Raw genomic sequence first — 26,592 nt, 5'->3', positions numbered from 1 at the left:
CACAACACATTTTTCTGGTACAGCACATTGAGACGGAGTTGGTTCATCCCTCCAAACACGTTGCTTAGGTGTGGAAGCACCGCTCTTTTCTAAGAGCACGCTGTTTCTCTTTAGCAGCACCCGTTCTGGCGCCGAAACGGGTATTCGTTTGGCAATACCAGCGCTATCGGCTAGGTGCCGGCGCTTGCTAAGTCCAACGCGCCGGTTTCTCGTTCGCAAGGTGGTTAGCGCAGAGCCCTAGCGAGACAGTTTTCCGGTGGCAGCAACGCTCGGTTCCCGGAAACGGGTGGTTCTTGGCCCTTGCAGCGCTCTTTAATACCTGCGTTCTGTAGCGCTAGTTCTCTGCAAGGTTTGCTTAGTGTCATTTCATTTCGGTTTCTTTTCTCGCTATGTTTTTCTGTCGGAATTACGGTTCGTTTTGGCTCTGTGTACTCCCTAAAATGTTATCGTTTTTCATTTGTCTACTAATTTTCGTGCATTTGTTACTACTGAGTTTCTTAACATCTGACTGGCCTCCGCCCACGGGCTCTGGAGAGCATAAATACTCAGGCTGATGTTAGTGCAGCAGACTCTCCCTCCTTGATCAGCGCAAACGTTGGTCTGAGGCTTAAGCGATGGAGCAACATTTTCTTGGCTGTGTGAAGCGGGCTTGGGATGCCGCAGAGGTGGCGCCGGAGCCCCAGCCTCCACCTGCTGTGAGTTCAGAAGATCGTGGGCCGTGGCCTCTTCCTTTGTATCCAGTACTGGGAGAGTACTCATCGGACAGCTGTGATTTGGGACTGCTTTCCAGTCCTTGCTGGCGGCTGCCCGGAGTCTACTGGCAAAACGGACTCTTGCCTGGAGTCCAGAGCACCTTGGAACCAAGTACAGCGAAGCCCACTGAGTTCAGTTGGCCGGGGACGCAGAAGCAGCAAGAGGCACCCGTAGAAGAGGTGGGGCAGGCAGAGGAACCCGACAGACTCAAGCTCCAGCAGCTTCCCTGGTGCAGGCCTCCCCATCCCGGGGACAGACAGCAGGACACCGAGGTCTGTGACAGCGAGTGCCTTTTGGAACGCCGCCATCCTCCTGCCCTCCGCCTGCGGCGCCACCTCCCGGGTTTCTCAGACTGCCTGGAGTGGATTCTTCGCGTTGGTTTTGCCGCGTTCTCTCTACTCCGGGCGTGCTGCCCACGGATCTGTGGAGCTAAGCAGCCTTAGACAGCAGCAGAAGGCTTTTTGGATTCTCCTCCTTGAAAAGATTCTCAGTTACCAAACGTCTCCACCTAGAAAATAAAAATACGTTAAGACGTGCTTTCAGGTCTCACTCCATTGCTCAGGCTGGGGTACAGTAAGCTGAAGGTCGGCTCACTGCAGCCTCAACTTCCCAAGCTCAGGTGGCTCTCTGGCTCAGTCTTTCAAGTAGCTGGGACTATAGGCATGCACCACCTTGCCTACAGGTTGATTGTTGTGTTCTCTTTTCACCATGTTACCCACGATAGTCTTAAACTCCTGGGCTGAAGTCATCCGCCTGCCTCACCTCGTAAAGTGCTGGAATTACAGCTCTGAGCCACTGCACCTGGCCAAAATCTTTTTAATAAAGCAATTCAGCAGAAGACAAAACTGGGAGAGTTAAAGACCACATTAAGGACTGGGCAACTGTGCTTACCCAGCTCCTCAATAACACCCCATATCTGCTTTATACGTTACCCCCAATCTTTTCTCCTGGTAGAAAGGGTTCTAGTCTCTGCTCTGGGACTAGCAATGTGATTTGGGGCAATAATGAGCTTTCTAAAGCCAGGCACCATAAAAGCAGCTTTTCCTCTACAGACATGGCAGTACTTTTTCCTTTCATCTGCAAAACCAATCTGTCCTAATCTAGATAATTTCACCCCAGATGGTAGGATTTTATGTTAATATCATTAATTTCCTAAGGAAATTTGCTCCTAAGACTAAAGTCATCATCCAGTTTCTTGTTATCTGGTTGGAACCACCCAGGAGAGCAGAAGAGTATAAAAACACAAATACTGGAGATTTCTAAGTTCCAGATACTCTGTCACCAATTGTGAGATGGATGCCATGAAGCAGCACATTCCTTCTTGGGTTCAGCAGGGTCAGGACTTTCCCCTGGGGTGCATCAGGCCTGGGATTCAACAGACCAGGCACCAGGACTCCAGAGGCCAACCCTGAGCCCAGGGGATTCTGTGCCCTGTCTGCTCCATTGTATATTATTGCACACATACAACCAAATTCTGCAATACTTTAAATTTAGCAATTCAGCAGTAGAAGACAATACTGGGAGAGTAAGACCACATTAAGAATTGGGCAATGACCAGCCTTGGCAATATGGTGAGACCCTATCTTTACAAAAACTACAGTAAAAAATAATGAGCCAGGTATGGTGGCACAAACTTGTATTTCTAGCTACTCTGGAGGCTGAAGGGGGAGGATCACTTGAGCCTGAGAGTTCGAGGCTGCCAAGGCCATGCCAGTGCATTCCCACCTGAGTGAAAGAGCAAGACCCTGTCTCAAAAAAAAAAAAGAAAAAGAAAAACGAATTGGTCAAGTAATAGGCAAAGCATCCTAAGCAAAAGAAAAAAAAAAAAAAAAAAAAAGAAGCAGCAGCCGGAGTTATCACACTATCCAACTTCAAACTATTCTGTAAGGATGCCATTACCCAGAGTAAATTAATGCAGAAACACATATTGCATGTTGTTACTTCTAAGTAGGAGGTAAACCTGATACACAGGAACATAAAGATGAGAACAGGGCAGGGTGCAGTGGTTCACGCCTGTAATCCCAGCACTTTGTGAGGCCGAGGCAGAGGGGCAGGGAGGGATCACTTGAGGTCAGGAGTTTGAGACCAGCCTGGCCCACATGGTGAAACCCCATCTCTGCTAAATATATATGTATAGCCTGGCATGGTGGTGGGCGCTTGTAATCCCAGCTACTCGGGAGGCTGAGGCAGGAGAATTGCTTCAACCCGGGAGGTGGAAGTTGTAGTGAGTCAAGGTCATGCTGCTGCACTCCAGTCTGGGTGACAGAGTGAGACCCTGTCTCAATGAAATTAAAATAAAATAAAATAAAATAAAATACATGAGAACAACAGAAAACTGAACGATAAAAAAAGGAGGGAAGGAGATAAGGTGGTAGAGGCTGAAAAACTTCCTACTGAGGACTATGTTCACTCTCTGGGTGACAATATCAATAGGAGCCTTAGCATCACACAATATACCCTTGTAACCTACACATGTACCCCCTGAATCTAAAATTAAAATTTAAAAAGAGGCCACATAACACAAAATAGTATTATGAAATACCATACAAGGCCAGGCGCGATGGCTCACGCCTGTAGTCCCAGCACTTTGGAAGGCCGAGGCGGGCGGATCACCTGATGTCAGGAGTTCAAGACCAGCCTGGGCAACACGGTGAAACTCGTATCTACTAAAAATACAAAAAATTAGCTGGGCATGCTGGCGAGCGACTGTAACCCCAGCTACTCGGGAGGCTGAGGCAAGGGAATCATTTGAATCCAGGAGGCGGAGATTGCAGTGAGCCGAGATCTTGCCATTGCACTCCAGACTGGGCAACAAGAGCAAAACTCCGTGTCAAAAGAAACAAAAAAAAAAACAAAACAGGTATTTTTATTTTAAAAATTGGCGACTACTCTGGCCTGCTCCTCAGTAACATTATGACCCATCAGGCATCTGACAAGCGTTGCTCTGGGGTAGAAAAGGATCCAAGTCTGCTCCAGTACTAGTAATGCATTTGGGGGCAATAATGAACTTTCTAACCAGGGTCCCCCAAAACAGATTTCCCTGTATCAGATAGTATTTTTTCTTCTCAATCCCTAAAGCAAACTATTTAACTAGATAACTTCATCTCAGATGATAGGACTTTATGTAAATCTCATTAATTCCATCTCGACGTAATTTGCTCCTAACATTAAGGTTTCCACCCACCTCCCTGAAATCTGATGTGGACCCCCAGGAGGCCAGAAGACTATAAAAACGCAAAAGATGTTGACTTCTGAGTCCCACATACCCGGCGTCAGCTGGTGAATGAAAGACGCGAAGGAGCTGCTGTGGAGCTGCTGTCTCCCCTCGGACTTTGGCAGGCCCGGGATTCTGAAAAGGAGGCGGCGGGGCCAGATGCCTCCAGCCCTGAGCTCAGCACATTCGGTGTCCTGGATGCTCCCTTCCTTTCCTTACCACTGAGAGCTTTCCTGGGACGGCCTGGATTTCCACTGGGACCTACTTTTCGCTCCCTGCGTGCGAGAACTGCCTTCTTTGCTGAAACTGCCGGCGAAAAGATCTCTTTCTCAAGCCTCAGAGCACCTTGAGGCGGGGCGCAGAGTCGCCGGCTCTGGATCCCGCGCCAGAGACCCAGGAGGATCCCCAGGAGCCCTCGCGATAGCAGGAGGCTGCATAGGGTCTCAACGTACTCCCGCCCCCGCAGCCTCCCTCGCAACTCGCCCCTCGCTCGCTAGGCAGACAACTCCAGCCGGACAGGTCCGTCCGAGGAGACCTTTCAGAGTGTCAGCCTACTGCTGACCTCGGAGCCACCAACCAAAGTTCCAAGACTGCTGGCTGCAGATTGCATGCGCTTGGGGCAGACGCCCTAAGAATGTGTCCACCGAGCCCAGTGTGTCTTTGGAGTCCTGAGCCCTGAGATTTCCGCTAAGACCTTCCATTGGACGATCTCTTGTAACAGATGTTGTTACAGTAACACGTGAGTTCGCTCAAACACGATGGAAGAAGTTTTGCCTTTCGATCACTTTGTGCCTTTTTCTTTCCCCTTCTCAATAAAATTGTACACAAATGTGAAATTCCTGTTGCCTGTGTTCCTGTTATGTTGGGTAAGGATGAGGCTCAGGGCCGGGGTGGCTGGTTGCTGGTGCCAGGACTATCACGGGGATCCTGGATCCCCTAGATTTGCTAGTTGCAGGGCAAACAAAAAGTACAAAAAGTGTGTGTCTTATGCAGAGACTGGAGGGGAGAATAGGCCAGGGGTCGTGCATGGCTGGTGACTCACAGGCTGAGCCTACAGGAAATCCGGTGAACAGGCAGCAGACCTGAGAACTTACTGCAGGAAATTCTCCTGTTCTGAGGCCCTGGAACTTTCTCCCTCTGAAGGTTTGCACCTTTCTATCTTGAGCCCTTGCCAAACTCATAATATCTGGAAGTTTTCTTCTAGACTCTTTAAGATTTTCTCCATAGGCTCATCTTCTGCAAGTATGGATAGTTTCATTTTTTTTTTTTTTTTTGAGACAGAGTCTTGCACTCTGGACCAGGCTGGAGTGCAGTGATGACATCTCGGCTCACTGCAAGCTCCTCCTCCCGGGTTCATGCCATTCTCCTGCCTCAGCCTCCCGAGTAGCTGGGACTACAGGCGCCCGCCACCATGCCAGGCCAACTTTTTTGTATTTTTAGTAGAGGCGGGGTTTCACCGTGTTAGCCAGGATGGTCTTGATCTCCTGACCTTGTAATCCGCCCGCCTCGGCCTCCTGAAGTGCTGGGATTACAGGCGTGAGCCACCGCGCCCGGCCGATAGTTTCATTTTTTCACTTTCAACGTATATACTTTCTTACTCCTTTTCTCACCTTATTGCACTGGCGAACAATTCCAGTACCTCGTTGAATAGAAATGGTTGGAGCGAATATCTTGGCCTTGTTCCTGATTTCATGGAAAAGCATTGAGTCTGTCAGGATTACATACAATTTTGCTGCAGATTTTTGTAGACGTTCTTTGCACAGTTGATGAAAATCCCTCTATTCCCACATTGCTGAGAGTTGGTTTTTAAATTTTAAATCACGAATGGACATAGATTTTCTTAAATGCTTTTTGTGCATCATTTGACAGGATTATACAGTATTTCTCATTGAGCCTATCACTAGGGTGGAATATACTGATTGGCTTTTGAGTATTAAACCAGACTTACATGTGGAATAAACTTTGCTTGGGCATGGTATCGTTCTTTAACATACATTTCTGATTTCTATTTGTTAGTATTTTGGTGAGGATTTCTGCATCTATGTTTAGGTGAAATCTTGGTCAGTTGTTTTAGTGTCCTCTGTTTGCCAGGAAAATGCTGATCTCATAAAATAAGTTGGAAAGCATTCCATATTGTTTTATATTCTAGAATAAATTGTGTAGAATTTATGTTATTTATTCTTTGAATATTAGGTAAAGTTAGTCAGTGAAATGGTAAGAAACTGTAGGTTGTTTTTTTTTTTTTTGGAAGATTTTTGACCATGAATTCAATATCTTTAATAATTGCAAAAATTTACAGATTATTTTTCATGAGTTGGGTAGACTGGATCTTGCAGGATTGATGCATTGTATCTAATTTGTTGAAATTATGAGTACAGAGTTGTTGTTAGACGATATTAAAAAGTTACCATTGTGGGCCAGGCGGGGTAGTTCATGACTGAAATTCTAGCACTTTGGGAGTCCCAGGTGGGCAGATCACTTGAGGCCAGGAGTTGGAGACCAGCCTGGCCAACATCGCAAAACCCCGTTTCTACCAAAAATACGAGAAGATTAGCCGGGTGTAGTGGTGCATGCCTATAATCCCAGCTACTCGGGAGGCTGAGTAACAAGAATTACTTGAACCCAGGAGGCAGAAGTTGCAGTGAGCCGAAATCATGCCAATGCACTCCAGCCTGGGTGTCAGTGGGAGACTGTTTCAAAAAAAAAAGCTACCATTCTGAATAGGTTGATCAACATAAAGACACTGCTAGGTAGCAGTTTGCCTCTCTAGATACACTTAAGGTTCTTCAGTCAGAACTATGTTGCGCCGGGCGCGGTGGCTCACGCTTGTAATCCCAGCACTTTGGGAGGCCGAAGCGGGCGGATCACGAGGTCAGGAGATCGAGACCATGGTGAAACCCCGTCTCTACTAAAAATACAAAAAAAATAGCTGGGCGTGGTGGCCGGCGCCTGTAGTCCCAGCTACTCGGAGAGGCTGAGGCAGGAGAATGGCGTGAACCCGGGAGGCGGAGCTTGCAGTGAGCCGAAATTGTGCCACTGCACTCCAGCCTGGGCAACAGAGCGAGACTCTGTCTCAAGAAAAAAAAAAAAAAAGAACTATGTTGCAAGAAGCAACCTGTATGGACGCACTGGAGAGCTACTTTTGCTCCCAGGCTTCTGATTGAGTTAAGGCACAGAAAGACACCAGCTGTTCAGAGATATGGATTAGTAATTTATTACCTTGTTTTGTTTCACTTAGACCTCAGGGTACTGAATTATTTTATCTGAAGTCAAAAATAGGCAGGCTGTGGTGATTCACACCTGCAACCACAGCATTTTGGGAGGCCAAGGAAGGAGGAATAATTGAGGCCAGGAGTTCAAAACCATCTTGGGTAATAGAAAGATAACATGTCTCCACACACACACATACACACACACATAAACACACACACACACACACAGTAGCCAGGCATGGTGACAGGTACCTGTAGTCCCAGGTAGCTATGAGGCTGAGAAGGGAGGATTGCATGACCCAGGATGGTTGAGGCTGCAGCCAGATCCTGTCTCAAAAAAAGTGAAAAGAAAAAAAAAAAAGCCCAAAACTACTGCGGAGTGGCCCTTTCTTCAAGCGTCTGCTTGCTTTCTCTAACACCACTCATTCTATTGCCCCTGCTGAGCTTGAAACGATAATGCTTTCTTGAGGTGCCGGGTCTGGAGTGCTGGGGCACCTATCTCAAAACGCTGTCTCAAAACTCCAACGGGGAGCACCTAACGGTACTGGGTGCAACATTACTAGCACGGAGCAAACAGCAGTCCAGTCACCTGGAAACAACAGGCTCTGCGAAACCAGGGACTCTGTGACCAAGAGAAATTGCCAATTCCAGACATAGCCTGGTTTAGAGAAATGAATGGCGTTGTCATCGAAAAAACACAGACTCGATTGTGACAGAAATACCGCCACAAACGCCGGTACAGGGACAGCCGACACCGAGAACCAAGGGAAGCGGCTGAGAGCTGCGCCTCCACGGAATAACTGCCAGCCGACACAGTGCGAGTGAGAAACCGGCCACTCCATGAAACGACCAGTACTGCCACGGAAAAGAATCCGACGTCGCCAACAAGCGGTGCTACCAGGAGAAACGGCTGCTTTTGAAGAAAACAGCCAGGAACGCGACTGAGAGACACTTGCTCCCAGGAAGAATTGGCATTTGTTCCAAAACACAGCCGGATAAACCCAGAACCTTCGGAGTGGTTGCACCGAAAGGGGGTCACCCAGCACTTCAGCGTCCTGGGCTCTAGCAAGCCTCACAGAAGCAACCGGCAGTGCTACCACCGAGGAGCACCTAGAGGGGCAAAACTAGCAGTAATGCCATCGACGAAAGGCCAGTTAGGCCAAAAGAGTAGAATATTTAGTTCCGGCGATTATAGGCCAGCGCAAACCAGGCAGCATAAAGCTGAGGGTCAGCAAAACAAAAATTAGGAACAATTTTTGTTAAAGGACAAGTTAGCTGGAACACACACAGACACACACACACACACACACACACACACACACACTGAAAACAATACATTTGGGAAGATTCATCAACTGAAAATCCAAAACTAAGCAAAACATGGAAAAATGGACTCTACAAAGAAGAGAATGCAAACGCTTCTAAACGATGTGGTTTCACAGAGGTGATATCGCTGTCAGGCCTATAGCAATATCTGCTCGGTCTCACCAGGACTTCTAACTAAGCGACTGCAGACACTGCTACTGCTAAACCGCTACTTCCTACTCCTAAAATATCTTCTTCACCTTCATGCCCGGACTTCTATATTTGAAACTCAGGCATAAGTAAAGCAGGATAAGTCATCATGAAACCGAAAGTTACTGGGACTAAGGAGTCGTAGGCATGGCTGTACTAGGACTGGTTGCGACTAAATATGGACTTGCAAGAGCTAAGAAATCACATTCACAGGGGGCACTTAGAATCGAAGCATGCACTTGTTACTCTAAGAAATCCCTAACCCAGGACTCGCTCAGAATATTTCGAACGCAGAATTAAGCATCTTTATCGCAGGCGAAATAAGCCGATACTTAATTCCGCTTAAGTCCGAACTTGCTATGCAGAGAAACCACAATCAGGGCTATATTCCGAGTGTAGGAGGTTTAAAACTCCCGAAAAGGCAGTCAAAGCAGGCAGGGCCAAGCCGGACCTGCTGTGCCTACCGGAATTGCTAAACCCAGTTGTGGTACCATTAAGTAATTGGTAGCTCTCTTAGAAGCCACGCGAAACTGTTCCAAAGAAAAAGACGCAGGAAACACTGCTAGCCCTGAGACCCATGAATAAGTCATCTTTTCAATTATCTATTTATTTCGAGACAGGGTCTCGCTCTGCTGGAGGGCCTTGGTGCTATCCGGCTCACTGCAGCCACGACCTCCTGAGCTCAAGCAACCCGCCCACCCCAGCCTCCGGAGCAGCTGGGACTACAGGTGCGCACCACCTCACCGGGCTAATTTTTGTATTTTTTGTAGACACAGGCCTCACCCTGTTGCCCAGGCTGTTCTCAAACTCCTGAGCTCAAGCAATCCGCATGCCTCCGCCGCTGAAAAGTGCTGACGTTACTGCCGTGAGCCACGCTGCCCCGCCAGAATAAGTAATATTAAGAACCGGTCATCTGTGAAGTTGTATTAATATAAGTAATTGCGTGGTCCTTCCACGAGAAATAGCAAAGATTGATAAACCTCCCAGTCTTATGACCGTGAATACAATTCCTGAGTGTAAAACACAGTGAATTGATATACCGGAAAAAAGAAAGACCGCTGTTAAAAATAAAATCAACAATTAAAATTAAAAAGACGTTATAATAACGTAAAAGACATGATATAAAATTAAGTGTAAACAAACCATATATTTAAAAAGCAATAATTAGAAAAATAGGAATAAGATTTAAAAATACAATGGAAAAAACAAATAAATTTTAAATTTGCCAAAAACTCTTAAGAATTCTACAATCGTACAATAGATTTCTCAAAGTTAAAACAGATACGAATGAAATATTTAATGAAATAAATATAAATGTGTAAAATGCAAGGAAGCTGAAAGTAATAAGCGACGCGAAACAAGAAAGAATCGTCAGGGAAAAGAGAATTTAAAAACTGACGACCAGCAATGAAAGCACGTCTTAACGTATTTTTATTTTCTAGGTGGAGACGTTTGGTAACTGAGAATCTTTTCAAGGAGGAGAATCCAAAAAGCCTTCTGCTGCTATCTAAGGCTGCTTAGCTCCACAGATCCGTGGGCAGCACGCCCGGAGTAGAGAGAACGCGGCAAAACCAACGCGAAGAATCCACTCCAGGCAGTCTGAGAAACCCGGGAGGTGGCGCCGCAGGCGGAGGGCAGGAGGATGGCGGCGTTCCAAAAGGCACTCGCTGTCACAGACCTCGGTGTCCTGCTGTCTGTCCCCGGGATGGGGAGGCCTGCACCAGGGAAGCTGCTGGAGCTTGAGTCTGTCGGGTTCCTCTGCCTGCCCCACCTCTTCTACGGGTGCCTCTTGCTGCTTCTGCGTCCCCGGCCAACTGAACTCAGTGGGCTTCGCTGTACTTGGTTCCAAGGTGCTCTGGACTCCAGGCAAGAGTCCGTTTTGCCAGTAGACTCCGGGCAGCCGCCAGCAAGGACTGGAAAGCAGTCCCAAATCACAGCTGTCCGATGAGTACTCTCCCAGTACTGGATACAAAGGAAGAGGCCACGGCCCACGATCTTCTGAACTCACAGCAGGTGGAGGCTGGGGCTCCGGCGCCACCTCTGCGGCATCCCAAGCCCGCTTCACACAGCCAAGAAAATGTTGCTCCATCGCTTAAGCCTCAGACCAACGTTTGCGCTGATCAAGGAGGGAGAGTCTGCTGCACTAACATCAGCCTGAGTATTTATGCTCTCCAGAGCCCGTGGGCGGAGGCCAGTCAGATGTTAAGAAACTCAGTAGTAACAAATGCACGAAAATTAGTAGACAAATGAAAAACGATAACATTTTAGGGAGTACACAGAGCCAAAACGAACCGTAATTCCGACAGAAAAACATAGCGAGAAAAGAAACCGAAATGAAATGACACTAAGCAAACCTTGCAGAGAACTAGCGCTACAGAACGCAGGTATTAAAGAGCGCTGCAAGGGCCAAGAACCACCCGTTTCCGGGAACCGAGCGTTGCTGCCACCGGAAAACTGTCTCGCTAGGGCTCTGCGCTAACCACCTTGCGAACGAGAAACCGGCGCGTTGGACTTAGCAAGCGCCGGCACCTAGCCGATAGCGCTGGTATTGCCAAACGAATACCCGTTTCGGCGCCAGAACGGGTGCTGCTAAAGAGAAACAGCGTGCTCTTAGAAAAGAGCGGTGCTTCCACACCTAAGCAACGTGTTTGGAGGGATGAACCAACTCCGTCTCAATGTGCTGTACCAGAAAAATGTGTTGTGGCATTTTAATGTGTTTTAATCCGTTCAATGTGTTTGATAGGTTTAATATGTTTTAACCCGTTTTAATGGGTTGTGACAGAAAAAGCGCCGGCTTACGGTACCACAGAATTACTAGTGCCAACAGCGGCTCGGTGCAATCACCGTTCTGCACCGCAAAACGGGGTTCAGGAAGTTCCTAGGAGATACTAGCGGTTGTAGGACCGAGAAAGTGACAGCACGGAGAACGTAAGGGCCCCGCGAACGGGAAATGTCACGTCGGGTGCAGCAACTGAGAAAACGCCCAGTGGGCGCCACTGGCAAACGTGCTGATGCAAAACCGCCAGCTCCGCATAGGAAGCGGAGCCGCCGGACAGCACCCGGAAGCTGATACCAGCGAGGCTAAGACCGAGCTCGGCTCCCCGGCTCCTGAGAGAATGAAAGTCAAAAAGCACGAATCTGAGACGCTCAAAATTAGTAGAAAAAAAAATACATAACGTTGAAATAAAAATAAAAATGTGAAATAATGGAAGTCTGAAATGCAAGTAAAACTGAAAAACACGTCGGTAACGTTGTCCTCAGAGCAAGACACAAAAATAATTTTAAGATAAGCAAAAATTACAGAGAACCAACCCTACAAAGAAGAAATTTCAAATATGGCTAAGCGATGCAATGCCTACCATTAAAATATTTCTGTCGGATCTAAACCCCTGCAGGTTGCTCCTGTCATAATTTCCTACGACAAACAAACAAAAACAGCCACGGTTAAACGTGTTTAGCTACGTCTAAAAAATCGCAGTAGCTGCTATATCCCGCTTTGGTCTACAGGAGGAAAAAGTCTCGATGGGCAGGACTTGCTATTGTCAAAGGGAGCTTGGTAAAACTGAGAAATCGCGTTCGCCGGCATTTCCTGACTTCCACGGGAGTTTTAAAACACACAAGCATAGCTAAGACGGGACTCGATATTGCGAAACCAAAGTTGGTATAAGAGCTCCCGACACTGCTAAACTGGTCATCACTAAACCTTTAAAAAAAAAAAAAAAAAAAAAACGCATTCGCTGGTACCCATATTTCCACAGGAGTTAAACATTTCTTGCGCAGCTAAAGCAAGTCGTACCAGGAGGAAACCGGAACTTGCTAGGACTAAGAAACTTGAGGCTAGGCTGACCCCATGGTTGTTATGATTAGAAATCCGAGGCTACTGGAAACCCGGAGCTGCTGACAAATGAGTCACAGAGTGACTTCGCCTTCGCATGGGGAAACGGTGACTTCCTACGGCCTAGATATCGCAGCCAGGGCTAGACCGGTGTTTGTCTGAAGTCAGGACTTGCTTGGGCTGAGAAATCACATTTTGGCTATTCCCCTACTTGGACAGGGGGTGGAAATCCCAGGCGCCGCGAAATCGAAACTTGCTAGGACCAAGAAGCCAACGACGCGCGAAACCGTGGGGTCCTGCGGCAGAGACGCCAGCGGCGCCGCCACAGGACTGCGTTCTGGAGGCCGAGCCGGAACCCGTGCGGCGGCGGCGGCGCTGGGAAGAGACTGTGCCCCTGCAGCTCCCCTGTCACCGGCTCCGAGGAGCGTCGGGCTCCCCCCGCCCAGCCCTGCAGCACCCATCCGACAACGCCAGACTGGGCGCAACTGGGGCAGCTGCGACTTTGAATCTCCCACATCCGCGGCCTGAGGGCTGCCCGCCACCGAGAAGTGGAGGCACAGAGCTGTGAACAAGAGACCACGGCTCGGCGAAATGGCGGTGCCAGGAGCCTGAAAGGGAATGCAGCCGGCGGGGTTGTCAAGGACAACATTTGTTTTCGCGCGACCAACGGTGCTGTCACCAAGAAACCGTCGACTCTGAGAAAAAAAGAGAAGTTCGGCTGCCGAGAAACTCCGTGCAACAAGGGCTGTGACAGCAAAACCGCCGGCTCCGCGCCGCTGGCGAAAGAGCCAACGGAAACGCCGGGTGCTGCGACCGCGACGCCGGCACGAGAGGGCCTCGGATGGAGAAAGCCCGGCACCGAGACGAGGAAACTGTGCACAGCACAACTTCCAGTTGACGCCAACAGAAAAGTGTCTGGTCTGCTCTCCGGGAGAAAGCGCGGATCAAAACCAGCAACTCAGTGGAGCGAACCCCGCAGCCACTGAAGAAGTTGCCCACGTGGCGGTGGGGCCAGGGAAACACCGCGATGTGGACGACAGCCGTGGGGGATACGACAGAGAAACATGCGCGGCCACAGAAGTACATCCAGCTCCGCGCAACCAGTGGTTCCGCGATCCAGAAACCGCCAGATGGGCTCGACTAGAAACTTCTAAAAAACTGTCGTCCCATAGCAGCTTTGCTACCCACGACAGACAGTCGCCTTTAGAGAGCACCTAACGGTGCTGAGACCGGCCTGGGCCAGCAAAAGCGCAGAGCGGTGCCGGTGCCAAGAAACGCCGGACTTGGTGAAACCAACCTTGTGACCACCGATTCCACTGGCTTCGCAGGACGCAACGGGCGAAGGCGCGGCGGAGAAACCGCAGGCTCCCTTCACCGATTATGCTGCGGGCTGGGGATGGCGGGGGGCACCCGCGAAGTTGTGAAACCAGCGGCGCTGGGACCCAGCGATCACCTGCCCGTAGCGAATGCCTGTGCAGTTGCAAAAGACAACTTTTGGCGGAAAGAAGGTTGCCGCCAGAGAGCATCCGATAGCGCTGACAAAGGCGTGGCGTTGCCAGTGAGAAACCGCCGGCGCTGGGAAAGGAACGGTGCAGCGACCGACCAACTGCGCACTCGGTGCCACCAAAGTGCCACCGGCTCTACCCACTCTGTCCCCCACGGGCTTAGGGAAGTCTGCTGTCTTTTTCTTTTCTTTTTTCCTCTGTCGCCTAGGCTGGTGCAGTGGTGTCATCTTGGCTCAGCGCAGCCTCGACTTCCTGGGATCCAGCGATCCTCCCGCCTCAGCCTCTAGAGTAGCCGAGAGCACAGGTGAGTGCTACCACCCCCGTCTAATTTAAATATCTATATAAAAAATATGTATTTTATAATATATAACATATAAGATGTAATATATGGAGCGAATATGTAATATATTGCATATTATATAATATGTAATATATTGCATATTATATAATATGTAATATATCGCATATTATATAATATGTAATATACTATATATTATATAATACATAACATATATGATATTATATAAGATGTAATAGATATTATATAAGATGTAATATATTATATATAATATATAACAGATGTAATACAATAATATAATATATTATAATTTATATATTATATAATATATGATAATTTATTATAATATAATACTACTTATGAGGCTGAGAAGGGAGGAGTGCATGACCCAGGATGGTTGAGGCTGCAGTGAGCTATGCTTGTGCCACTGCACTCCAGCCTAGGTGACACAGCCAGACCCTGTCTCAAAAAAAGTGAAAAGAAAAAAAAAAAAAGCCCAAAACTACTGTGGAGTGGCCCTTTCTTCAAGCGTCTGCTTGCTTTCTCTAACACCACTCATTCTATTGCCCCTGCTGAGCTTGAAACGATAATGCTTTCTTCAGGTGCCGGGTCTGGAGTGCTGGGGCACCTATCTCAAAACGCTGTCTCAAAACTCCAACGGGGAGCACCTAACGGTACTGGGTGCAACATTACTAGCACGGAGCAAACAGCAGTCCAGTCACCTGGAAACAACAGGCTCTGCGAAACCAGGGACTCTGTGACCAAGAGAAATTGCCAATTCCAGACATAGCCTGGTTTAGAGAAATGAATGGCGTTGTCATCGAAAAAACACAGACTCGATTGTGACAGAAATACCGCCACAAACGCCGGTACAGGGACAGCCGACACCGAGAACCAAGGGAAGCGGCTGAGAGCTGCGCCTCCACGGAATAACTGCCAGCCGACACAGTGCGAGTGAGAAACCGGCCACTCCATGAAACGACCAGTACTGCCACGGAAAAGAATCCGACGTCGCCAACAAGCGGTGCTACCAGGAGAAACGGCTGCTTTTGAAGAAAACAGCCAGGAACGCGACTGAGAGACACTTGCTCCCAGGAAGAATTGGCATTTGTTCCAAAACACAGCCGGATAAACCCAGAACCTTCGGAGTGGTTGCACCGAAAGGGGGTCACCCAGCACTTCAGCGTCCTGGGCTCTAGCAAGCCTCACAGAAGCAACCGGCAGTGCTACCACCGAGGAGCACCTAGAGGGGCAAAACTAGCAGTAATGCCATCGACGAAAGGCCAGTTAGGCCAAAAGAGTAGAATATTTAGTTCCGGCGATTATAGGCCAGCGCAAACCAGGCAGCATAAAGCTGAGGGTCAGCAAAACAAAAATTAGGAACAATTTTTGTTAAAGGACAAGTTAGCTGGAACACACACAGACACACACACACACACACACACACACACACACTGAAAACAATACATTTGGGAAGATTCATCAACTGAAAATCCAAAACTAAGCAAAACATGGAAAAATGGACTCTACAAAGAAGAGAATGCAAACGCTTCTAAACGATGTGGTTTCACAGAGGTGATATCGCTGTCAGGCCTATAGCAATATCTGCTCGGTCTCACCAGGACTTCTAACTAAGCGACTGCAGACACTGCTACTGCTAAACCGCTACTTCCTACTCCTAAAATATCTTCTTCACCTTCATGCCCGGACTTCTATATTTGAAACTCAGGCATAAGTAAAGCAGGATAAGTCATCATGAAACCGAAAGTTACTGGGACTAAGGAGTCGTAGGCATGGCTGTACTAGGACTGGTTGCGACTAAATATGGACTTGCAAGAGCTAAGAAATCACATTCACAGGGGGCACTTAGAATCGAAGCATGCACTTGTTACTCTAAGAAATCCCTAACCCAGGACTCGCTCAGAATATTTCGAACGCAGAATTAAGCATCTTTATCGCAGGCGAAATAAGCCGATACTTAATTCCGCTTAAGTCCGAACTTGCTATGCAGAGAAACCACAATCAGGGCTATATTCCGAGTGTAGGAGGTTTAAAACTCCCGAAAAGGCAGTCAAAGCAGGCAGGGCCAAGCCGGACCTGCTGTGCCTACCGGAATTGCTAAACCCAGTTGTGGTACCATTAAGTAATTGGTAGCTCTCTTAGAAGCCACGCGAAACTGTTCCAAAGAAAAAGACGCAGGAAACACTGCTAGCCCTGAGACCCATGAATAAGTCATCTTTTCAATTATCTATTTATTTCGAGACAGGGTCTCGCTCTGCTGGAGGGCCTTGGTGCTATCCGGCTCACTGCAGCCACGACCTCCTGAGCTCAAGCAACCCGCCCACCCCAGCCTCCGGAGCAGCTGGGACTACAGGTGCGCACCACCTCACCGGGCTAATTTTTGTATTTTTTGTAGACACAGGCCTCACCCTGTTGCCCAGGCTGTTCTCAAACTCCTGAGCTCAAGCAATCCGCATGCCTCCGCCGCTGAAAAGTGCTGACGTTACTGCCGTGAGCCACGCTGCCCCGCCAGAATAAGTAATATTAAGAACCGGTCATCTGTGAAGTTGTATTAATATAAGTAATTGCGTGGTCCTTCCACGAGAAATAGCAAAGATTGATAAACCTCCCAGTCTTATGACCGTGAATACAATTCCTGAGTGTAAAACACAGTGAATTGATATACCGGAAAAAAGAAAGACCGCTGTTAAAAATAAAATCAACAATTAAAATTAAAAAGACGTTATAATAACGTAAAAGACATGATATAAAATTAAGTGTAAACAAACCATATATTTAAAAAGCAATAATTAGAAAAATAGGAATAAGATTTAAAAATACAATGGAAAAAACAAATAAATTTTAAATTTGCCAAAAACTCTTAAGAATTCTACAATCGTACAATAGATTTCTCAAAGTTAAAACAGATACGAATGAAATATTTAATGAAATAAATATAAATGTGTAAAATGCAAGGAAGCTGAAAGTAATAAGCGACGCGAAACAAGAAAGAATCGTCAGGGAAAAGAGAATTTAAAAACTGACGACCAGCAATGAAAGCACGTCTTAACGTATTTTTATTTTCTAGGTGGAGACGTTTGGTAACTGAGAATCTTTTCAAGGAGGAGAATCCAAAAAGCCTTCTGCTGCTATCTAAGGCTGCTTAGCTCCACAGATCCGTGGGCAGCACGCCCGGAGTAGAGAGAACGCGGCAAAACCAACGCGAAGAATCCACTCCAGGCAGTCTGAGAAACCCGGGAGGTGGCGCCGCAGGCGGAGGGCAGGAGGATGGCGGCGTTCCAAAAGGCACTCGCTGTCACAGACCTCGGTGTCCTGCTGTCTGTCCCCGGGATGGGGAGGCCTGCACCAGGGAAGCTGCTGGAGCTTGAGTCTGTCGGGTTCCTCTGCCTGCCCCACCTCTTCTACGGGTGCCTCTTGCTGCTTCTGCGTCCCCGGCCAACTGAACTCAGTGGGCTTCGCTGTACTTGGTTCCAAGGTGCTCTGGACTCCAGGCAAGAGTCCGTTTTGCCAGTAGACTCCGGGCAGCCGCCAGCAAGGACTGGAAAGCAGTCCCAAATCACAGCTGTCCGATGAGTACTCTCCCAGTACTGGATACAAAGGAAGAGGCCACGGCCCACGATCTTCTGAACTCACAGCAGGTGGAGGCTGGGGCTCCGGCGCCACCTCTGCGGCATCCCAAGCCCGCTTCACACAGCCAAGAAAATGTTGCTCCATCGCTTAAGCCTCAGACCAACGTTTGCGCTGATCAAGGAGGGAGAGTCTGCTGCACTAACATCAGCCTGAGTATTTATGCTCTCCAGAGCCCGTGGGCGGAGGCCAGTCAGATGTTAAGAAACTCAGTAGTAACAAATGCACGAAAATTAGTAGACAAATGAAAAACGATAACATTTTAGGGAGTACACAGAGCCAAAACGAACCGTAATTCCGACAGAAAAACATAGCGAGAAAAGAAACCGAAATGAAATGACACTAAGCAAACCTTGCAGAGAACTAGCGCTACAGAACGCAGGTATTAAAGAGCGCTGCAAGGGCCAAGAACCACCCGTTTCCGGGAACCGAGCGTTGCTGCCACCGGAAAACTGTCTCGCTAGGGCTCTGCGCTAACCACCTTGCGAACGAGAAACCGGCGCGTTGGACTTAGCAAGCGCCGGCACCTAGCCGATAGCGCTGGTATTGCCAAACGAATACCCGTTTCGGCGCCAGAACGGGTGCTGCTAAAGAGAAACAGCGTGCTCTTAGAAAAGAGCGGTGCTTCCACACCTAAGCAACGTGTTTGGAGGGATGAACCAACTCCGTCTCAATGTGCTGTACCAGAAAAATGTGTTGTGGCATTTTAATGTGTTTTAATCCGTTCAATGTGTTTGATAGGTTTAATATGTTTTAACCCGTTTTAATGGGTTGTGACAGAAAAAGCGCCGGCTTACGGTACCACAGAATTACTAGTGCCAACAGCGGCTCGGTGCAATCACCGTTCTGCACCGCAAAACGGGGTTCAGGAAGTTCCTAGGAGATACTAGCGGTTGTAGGACCGAGAAAGTGACAGCACGGAGAACGTAAGGGCCCCGCGAACGGGAAATGTCACGTCGGGTGCAGCAACTGAGAAAACGCCCAGTGGGCGCCACTGGCAAACGTGCTGATACAAAACCGCCAGCTCCGCATAGGAAGCGGAGCCGCCGGACAGCACCCGGAAGCTGATACCAGCGAGGCTAAGACCGAGCTCGGCTCCCCGGCTCCTGAGAGAATGAAAGTCAAAAAGCACGAATCTGAGACGCTCAAAATTAGTAGAAAAAAAAATACATAACGTTGAAATAAAAATAAAAATGTGAAATAATGGAAGTCTGAAATGCAAGTAAAACTGAAAAACACGTCGGTAACGTTGTCCTCAGAGCAAGACACAAAAATAATTTTAAGATAAGCAAAAATTACAGAGAACCAACCCTACAAAGAAGAAATTTCAAATATGGCTAAGCGATGCAATGCCTACCATTAAAATATTTCTGTCGGATCTAAACCCCTGCAGGTTGCTCCTGTCATAATTTCCTACGACAAACAAACAAAAACAGCCACGGTTAAACGTGTTTAGCTACGTCTAAAAAATCGCAGTAGCTGCTATATCCCGCTTTGGTCTACAGGAGGAAAAAGTCTCGATGGGCAGGACTTGCTATTGTCAAAGGGAGCTTGGTAAAACTGAGAAATCGCGTTCGCCGGCATTTCCTGACTTCCACGGGAGTTTTAAAACACACAAGCATAGCTAAGACGGGACTCGATATTGCGAAACCAAAGTTGGTATAAGAGCTCCCGACACTGCTAAACTGGTCATCACTAAACCTTTAAAAAAAAAAAAAAAAAAAAAAACGCATTCGCTGGTACCCATATTTCCACAGGAGTTAAACATTTCTTGCGCAGCTAAAGCAAGTCGTACCAGGAGGAAACCGGAACTTGCTAGGACTAAGAAACTTGAGGCTAGGCTGACCCCATGGTTGTTATGATTAGAAATCCGAGGCTACTGGAAACCCGGAGCTGCTGACAAATGAGTCACAGAGTGACTTCGCCTTCGCATGGGGAAACGGTGACTTCCTACGGCCTAGATATCGCAGCCAGGGCTAGACCGGTGTTTGTCTGAAGTCAGGACTTGCTTGGGCTGAGAAATCACATTTTGGCTATTCCCCTACTTGGACAGGGGGTGGAAATCCCAGGCGCCGCGAAATCGAAACTTGCTAGGACCAAGAAGCCAACGACGCGCGAAACCGTGGGGTCCTGCGGCAGAGACGCCAGCGGCGCCGCCACAGGACTGCGTTCTGGAGGCCGAGCCGGAACCCGTGCGGCGGCGGCGGCGCTGGGAAGAGACTGTGCCCCTGCAGCTCCCCTGTCACCGGCTCCGAGGAGCGTCGGGCTCCCCCCGCCCAGCCCTGCAGCACCCATCCGACAACGCCAGACTGGGCGCAACTGGGGCAGCTGCGACTTTGAATCTCCCACATCCGCGGCCTGAGGGCTGCCCGCCACCGAGAAGTGGAGGCACAGAGCTGTGAACAAGAGACCACGGCTCGGCGAAATGGCGGTGCCAGGAGCCTGAAAGGGAATGCAGCCGGCGGGGTTGTCAAGGACAACATTTGTTTTCGCGCGACCAACGGTGCTGTCACCAAGAAACCGTCGACTCTGAGAAAAAAAGAGAAGTTCGGCTGCCGAGAAACTCCGTGCAACAAGGGCTGTGACAGCAAAACCGCCGGCTCCGCGCCGCTGGCGAAAGAGCCAACGGAAACGCCGGGTGCTGCGACCGCGACGCCGGCACGAGAGGGCCTCGGATGGAGAAAGCCCGGCACCGAGACGAGGAAACTGTGCACAGCACAACTTCCAGTTGACGCCAACAGAAAAGTGTCTGGTCTGCTCTCCGGGAGAAAGCGCGGATCAAAACCAGCAACTCAGTGGAGCGAACCCCGCAGCCACTGAAGAAGTTGCCCACGTGGCGGTGGGGCCAGGGAAACACCGCGATGTGGACGACAGCCGTGGGGGATACGACAGAGAAACATGCGCGGCCACAGAAGTACATCCAGCTCCGCGCAACCAGTGGTTCCGCGATCCAGAAACCGCCAGATGGGCTCGACTAGAAACTTCTAAAAAACTGTCGTCCCATAGCAGCTTTGCTACCCACGACAGACAGTCGCCTTTAGAGAGCACCTAACGGTGCTGAGACCGGCCTGGGCCAGCAAAAGCGCAGAGCGGTGCCGGTGCCAAGAAACGCCGGACTTGGTGAAACCAACCTTGTGACCACCGATTCCACTGGCTTCGCAGGACGCAACGGGCGAAGGCGCGGCGGAGAAACCGCAGGCTCCCTTCACCGATTATGCTGCGGGCTGGGGATGGCGGGGGGCACCCGCGAAGTTGTGAAACCAGCGGCGCTGGGACCCAGCGATCACCTGCCCGTAGCGAATGCCTGTGCAGTTGCAAAAGACAACTTTTGGCGGAAAGAAGGTTGCCGCCAGAGAGCATCCGATAGCGCTGACAAAGGCGTGGCGTTGCCAGTGAGAAACCGCCGGCGCTGGGAAAGGAACGGTGCAGCGACCGACCAACTGCGCACTCGGTGCCACCAAAGTGCCACCGGCTCTACCCACTCTGTCCCCCACGGGCTTAGGGAAGTCTGCTGTCTTTTTCTTTTCTTTTTTCCTCTGTCGCCTAGGCTGGTGCAGTGGTGTCATCTTGGCTCAGCGCAGCCTCGACTTCCTGGGATCCAGCGATCCTCCCGCCTCAGCCTCTAGAGTAGCCGAGAGCACAGGTGAGTGCTACCACCCCCGTCTAATTTATATATATGTAATATATAATATTTATTATATAGGATGTAATATATGGAGGGAATATGTAATATATTACATACTATATAATATGCAATATATAATATATTGCATATTATATAATATGCAAGATATAATATATAATATATAACAGAGAATATCACTATTATATCATAATAAATTATCATATAGTGTATAATATATAAATTATAATATACAATTATATTATATAATATAATTATAAGATATAATTATATTATATAATATATAAATTATAATATATAATCATATTTTATAATATATAAAGTATAATGTATTATATAATCGTGTTATATATTATATGTTACATATTATACATAATATATTACATCTTATATAATATATATTTCAGCCTATATCATTATATATCATATGCTATATGGTATATTTAATATATTTTATGTCATATATTATATTTAATATATTACATGTTATACAATATATATTACATCTTATATAATATCATATTAGCGCGGAGCTGTTTGTACTTCTGTACATGTTTCTGTCGTATCCCTACTGCTGTCGTCCAAATGGCGGTGTTTCTCTGGCCCCACCGCCAGGTGGGCAACTTCTTCAGTGGCTGCGGGGTTAGCCCCACTGAGTTGCTGGTTTTGATCAGCGCTTTCTCCCAGAGAGCAGAGTAGAGACTTTCTGTTGGTGTCAACTGGTAGTTGTGCTGTGCAGAGTTTCCTCGTCTCGGTGCCGGGCTTTCTCCATCCGAGGCCCTCTCGTGCCGGGCATGGCAGTCGCAGCACCTGGCGTTTCGGTTGGTTCTTTTGCCAGCGGCGCGGAGCCGGCGCTTTTGCTGTCACAGCACTTGTTGCACGGAGTTTCTCGGTAGCCGAACTTCTCTTTTTTTCTCAGAGTCGACGGTTTCTTGGTGACAGCACCGTTGGTCGCGCCTAAACAAATGTTGTTCTTGACAACCCCGCCGGCTGCATTCCCTTTCAGGCACCTGGCACTGCCATTTCGCCGAGCCGTGGTCTCTTGTGCCTCCACTTCTCGGTGGCGGCCTGACCAACATGGTGAAACCCCGTCTTTACGAAAACTACAAAATTAGCTGCGCGTGGTGGCACATGTCTGTAATCCCAGCTACTCGGGAGGCTGAGGCAGGAGAATTGCTTGAACCCAGGAGGCCGAGGTTGAGGTGAGTTGAGATCGCCCCATTGCACTCCAGCCTGGGCAACAAGAGCAAAATGCCGTCTAAAAAAAAAAGAAAGAAAAAAGATTTCAACACTTCTGCTTGTGTGTAATAGCAAGAAGTCTCAGGCCCCACTGGCTAAGTTACAGAGAGGTTACATGCCATTCTAGATGTGTGAACCTCTGTAATTTATCTAACCCGGTAGCCTTTATTTTAACCACCTCCGAAATGGAAGCCAAATGTGCTCTCATTTTACATAACTATCAGGGATACTTTTGATGGAAAAACTTAATGCTTGGACAGTATCTGGTTGAAAGTAATTAGGTCAGTTTTTAACAGTATTATCATTATTGATTTTATCATAAACTGAAAGATATTCTTAATCAGAACGAATGTAAAATGAATCCTTCTTTGTTGTATTCTTTCTGTGGATTTTTTTTTCTTTTCATATCCTCTGTGTAACTGGAATTTGTCTGAGTTAAACATGCTATTTGCAAAGCATCAGTGGATACAATTATAGAATTATCTAATTAAACATTGTTTACTATTGTAAAATCTGATTGATCCCAACATTTAGCAAGCATGTTTTGATAGGCTATTGTATTCCAGGGGCTATAAAGGGAGCCATAAATAGAAAGATGAGGAACTGGCTGCAGTTTTCACAAGTCTTACTAATGAGAGAGTGAAGACTCTGTCAGGAGATCATTCAGAACACAGCTAACTCTGTGTTTATTCCAGGAGCTGATTTGAAGACCAAAAGAAAAGGTCTGAATGGAAGCTTCCCTTCAAAGCTATGCTTCTTTTTACTAGAAAAAAGGAAAATATACAACTATACAACAGGAAGTGAAAAAATGAAACAGAATGAGAATGACAGAATAGATACAGAAGGCAGAAGATTGAAAGCCCTTGTTAGGTGAAAGGTTTATGGACTCTAGGTGTCTGGAGAATGGATCCTGAGAGCAGGAGCAACTCCTACCTGCCAGTATTATTCGAGAAGTACCTGTGGTGATCCCAGAAAACTAGCTTTAGCATTTTTTTTTTTTTTTGAGATGGAGTCTCCCTTTGTCGCCCAGGCTGGAGTGCAGTGGCGCGATCTTGGCTCACTGCAAGCTCTGCCTCCTGGATTCACGCCATTCTCCTGTCTCAGCCTCCCAAGTAGCTGGGACTACAGGCACCCACCACTACACCTGGCTAATTTTCTGTATTTTTAGTAGAGATGGGGTTTCACCCTGTTAGCCAGGATGGTCTCCATCTCCTGACCTCGTGATCCGCCAGCCTCGGCTTCCCAAAGTGCTGGGATTACAGGCGTGAGCCACTGCGCCCGGCCTCTTTAGCATTTCTTTGAGCATGTAGCCTGGATGTGTCTCTCTAGATGTGAACAGTGGATGGAACCTTGCATTGTAGAGAGTTGGCAGTGCTCTGCATGGGTATAACACACAGAGTAGTGACCATTCCCAAAGGAGACCCACGTCACACAGGCAGAGACCTGCTGTCCAGCCTCTTATGCAGACATGCTTCTCCCTCCAACGTGTTTAAAGGAATGTACTATTTCTTTTCAACTTCCCCAGACAAAAACTGTTAAGGCAGGTGATACTTTCTTAGCGAATGTTGATTTACACAAACTGCAATTATAATATTATCTGAAAAAAAAAAGAAATCTGAAGTGATTTGAGGGTAAATGCTGCAGTTGCAAGCCCCACTTTCAAGTATTCTCAGGACAAATGGGAAATGGGTTAAATGATTGCCTATAGTATTTTGCTTTTACACTTTATTTATATTATGTTACATCCTGCAAGAATTAGCATGTCATAACTTAGAGAATAAAGGACTCAGCTGATACAGGGGTCAACTAATCTGATAAACTTGGGAAGAAAATGTAGAAATATACCATCAAGCGTTATCAGTTACAGCTTTCTTACAAATGCCTTCGCTACATCTTTGGCCAACCCGATAATTTATGGAGTCAATATCATACACGTGGGCACTGTATCATCAGTAGTTTAACAATTCAATCAAAACCAAATCAACACTTCCATCTTTATCTAATCATGTATGATGTTTGCCTGGAGGCCGGCAGGCCATCTTGGGCAGAAGACTACAAGATTTTTTTAGTCTGGATACCTCCCATTTGGTTCACTGAAAGGCATTAATTGCTTTCTCTTTGTCCATGGCTGTAACAAACATTTTTATTTTGGAGGCAAGGTTTCACTCTGTAGCTCAGGCTAGAATGCAGTGGTATCATCACAGCTCACTTCAGCCTTGAACTGCTGGGCTCAAACAATTATGTTGCCTCAGCCTCCTGTGTGGCTGGGACTACAAGCAGACACCAACACATCCAGCTAATTTAATTTTTTTTTTTTAATAGAGATGTTATTTTACTATGTTGCCTGGGCTGGTTTTGAGTTTTTGGCCTCAAGTGATCCTCCTGCCTCAGCCTCCCATAGTGCTGGGATTACAGGCATGAGCCACTATGCCCGGCCCATAATAAAGTTTTCTAATCTTAGAATCTTTGTACTTTATATTCTCTCATGATGGTAACTCCACCTTTTTCTTTTCTTTTTTTTTTGAGACAGGGTCTTGCTCTGTTGCCCAGGCTGGAGTACAGTGGTGTGATCTCAGCTCACTGCAAGCTCTGCCTCCCGGGTTCAAACGATTCTCTCGCCTCAGCCTAACTTCAGATTACAGGTGTGGGCCACCACGCCCAGCAAATTTTTTTATATTTTTAGTAGAGATGGCATTTCACCATGTTGGCCAGGATGGTCTTGAACTCCTTGCCTCAAGTGATCCGCCTGCCTTGGCCTCCCAAAGTGCTAGGAGTACAGGTGTGAGCCACTGCACCCAGCCTAGGTTTGTTTGTTTGTTTTTTGGTGTTGTTCACTGCATTACTCATATCGAAGTGGAGGTACCTGTGACAATTCTATCCTTACTAGAGTAGCTAATATAGCATCCTCCTAGTTACCTTTTCAACTAAGTTGGATTAAGTTTCTTGATAACATTTATCATATAAACACTGTTTTATTTATTTGTTGTCATGCTATTTTTTTTTTTTTTTTTTTTTTTTTTTTTTTTTTTTTTTTTTTTACAATCCATGAAGGTGTCAAACATGTTATGGCCAAGTGCATGTCTGCTTGTTGATAACTTATCTCTGGGACCTTGTTCACTATGTAGTACAATATAGACACTTGGTATTTGTTAATGAAGACACGATAAATGTATTAAAAGGTTGGGGGTGGTGGCTTATGCCTGTAATCCCAGCACTTTGGGAGGCTGAGGTGGGAGGATTGCTTGAGCCCAAGAGTTTGAGATCAGCCTGGGCAGCATAGGGAGACTCTATCTCTACAAAATTTTTAAAATTAGCTGAGTGTATGGTGCGTGCCTGTAGCCTCAGCTACTTGGTAGGCTTAGGTGGGAGGATTGCTTGAGTCTAGGAGATTAAGGCTGAAGTGAGCAGTGATTATGCCACCATACTGCAGTGTAGGTGACAGATTGAGACCCTGTCTCAAAAAGGCAAACAAACAAACAACAACAACAACAACAAAACAAAGGGTAGTCTCAGAGCTCTATAACTGATTATAAACCACACTACGAAAGGATCAAAGTAAAACAATAATTGTAGATGACAAAAGTCTTACAATAGCCATGGTTTAAGACACAACTGACAAAGAAATGTGGTTATATCTATGATATATGACATTTGAATATAATAATCATAATTAGCTCTGAAAACATATACCAAGACATATCACAATCATAAGAATCTCATACAGTTTTAA

At 47.3% G+C, this 26,592-nt stretch overlaps 3 protein-coding genes across 3 annotated transcripts; 1 reads left to right on the top strand and 2 right to left on the bottom strand.

Annotated features, from left to right (window-relative positions):
* The first annotated feature begins 614 nt into the window (after positions 1-614).
* On the top strand, positions 615-1,196 carry LOC100602563 (annexin-2 receptor). Its single transcript, XM_003274396.4, has one exon. It carries the CDS (start codon positions 615-617, stop codon positions 1,194-1,196), a length of 582 nt encoding a protein of 193 aa, XP_003274444.1.
* A 9,005-nt stretch (positions 1,197-10,201) lies between these two features.
* Positions 10,202-10,783, bottom strand: LOC115835450 (annexin-2 receptor). The gene has a single exon (XM_030814022.1). The coding sequence runs from the start codon at positions 10,781-10,783 to the stop codon at positions 10,202-10,204; it is 582 nt and encodes a 193-aa protein (XP_030669882.1).
* A 6,607-nt stretch (positions 10,784-17,390) lies between these two features.
* Positions 17,391-18,108, bottom strand: LOC100582531 (annexin-2 receptor). Its single transcript, XM_030814023.1, has one exon. It carries the CDS (start codon positions 18,065-18,067, stop codon positions 17,486-17,488), a length of 582 nt encoding a protein of 193 aa, XP_030669883.1. The 5' UTR covers positions 18,068-18,108; the 3' UTR covers positions 17,391-17,485.
* Positions 18,109-26,592: the final 8,484 nt, after the last annotated feature.

Source organism: Nomascus leucogenys, chromosome 6, assembly GCF_006542625.1.
Source record: "Nomascus leucogenys isolate Asia chromosome 6, Asia_NLE_v1, whole genome shotgun sequence".
NCBI classification, from domain to species: Eukaryota; Metazoa; Chordata; class Mammalia; order Primates; family Hylobatidae; genus Nomascus; species Nomascus leucogenys.
This window is presented reverse-complemented; position numbering and strand designations above follow the sequence as displayed.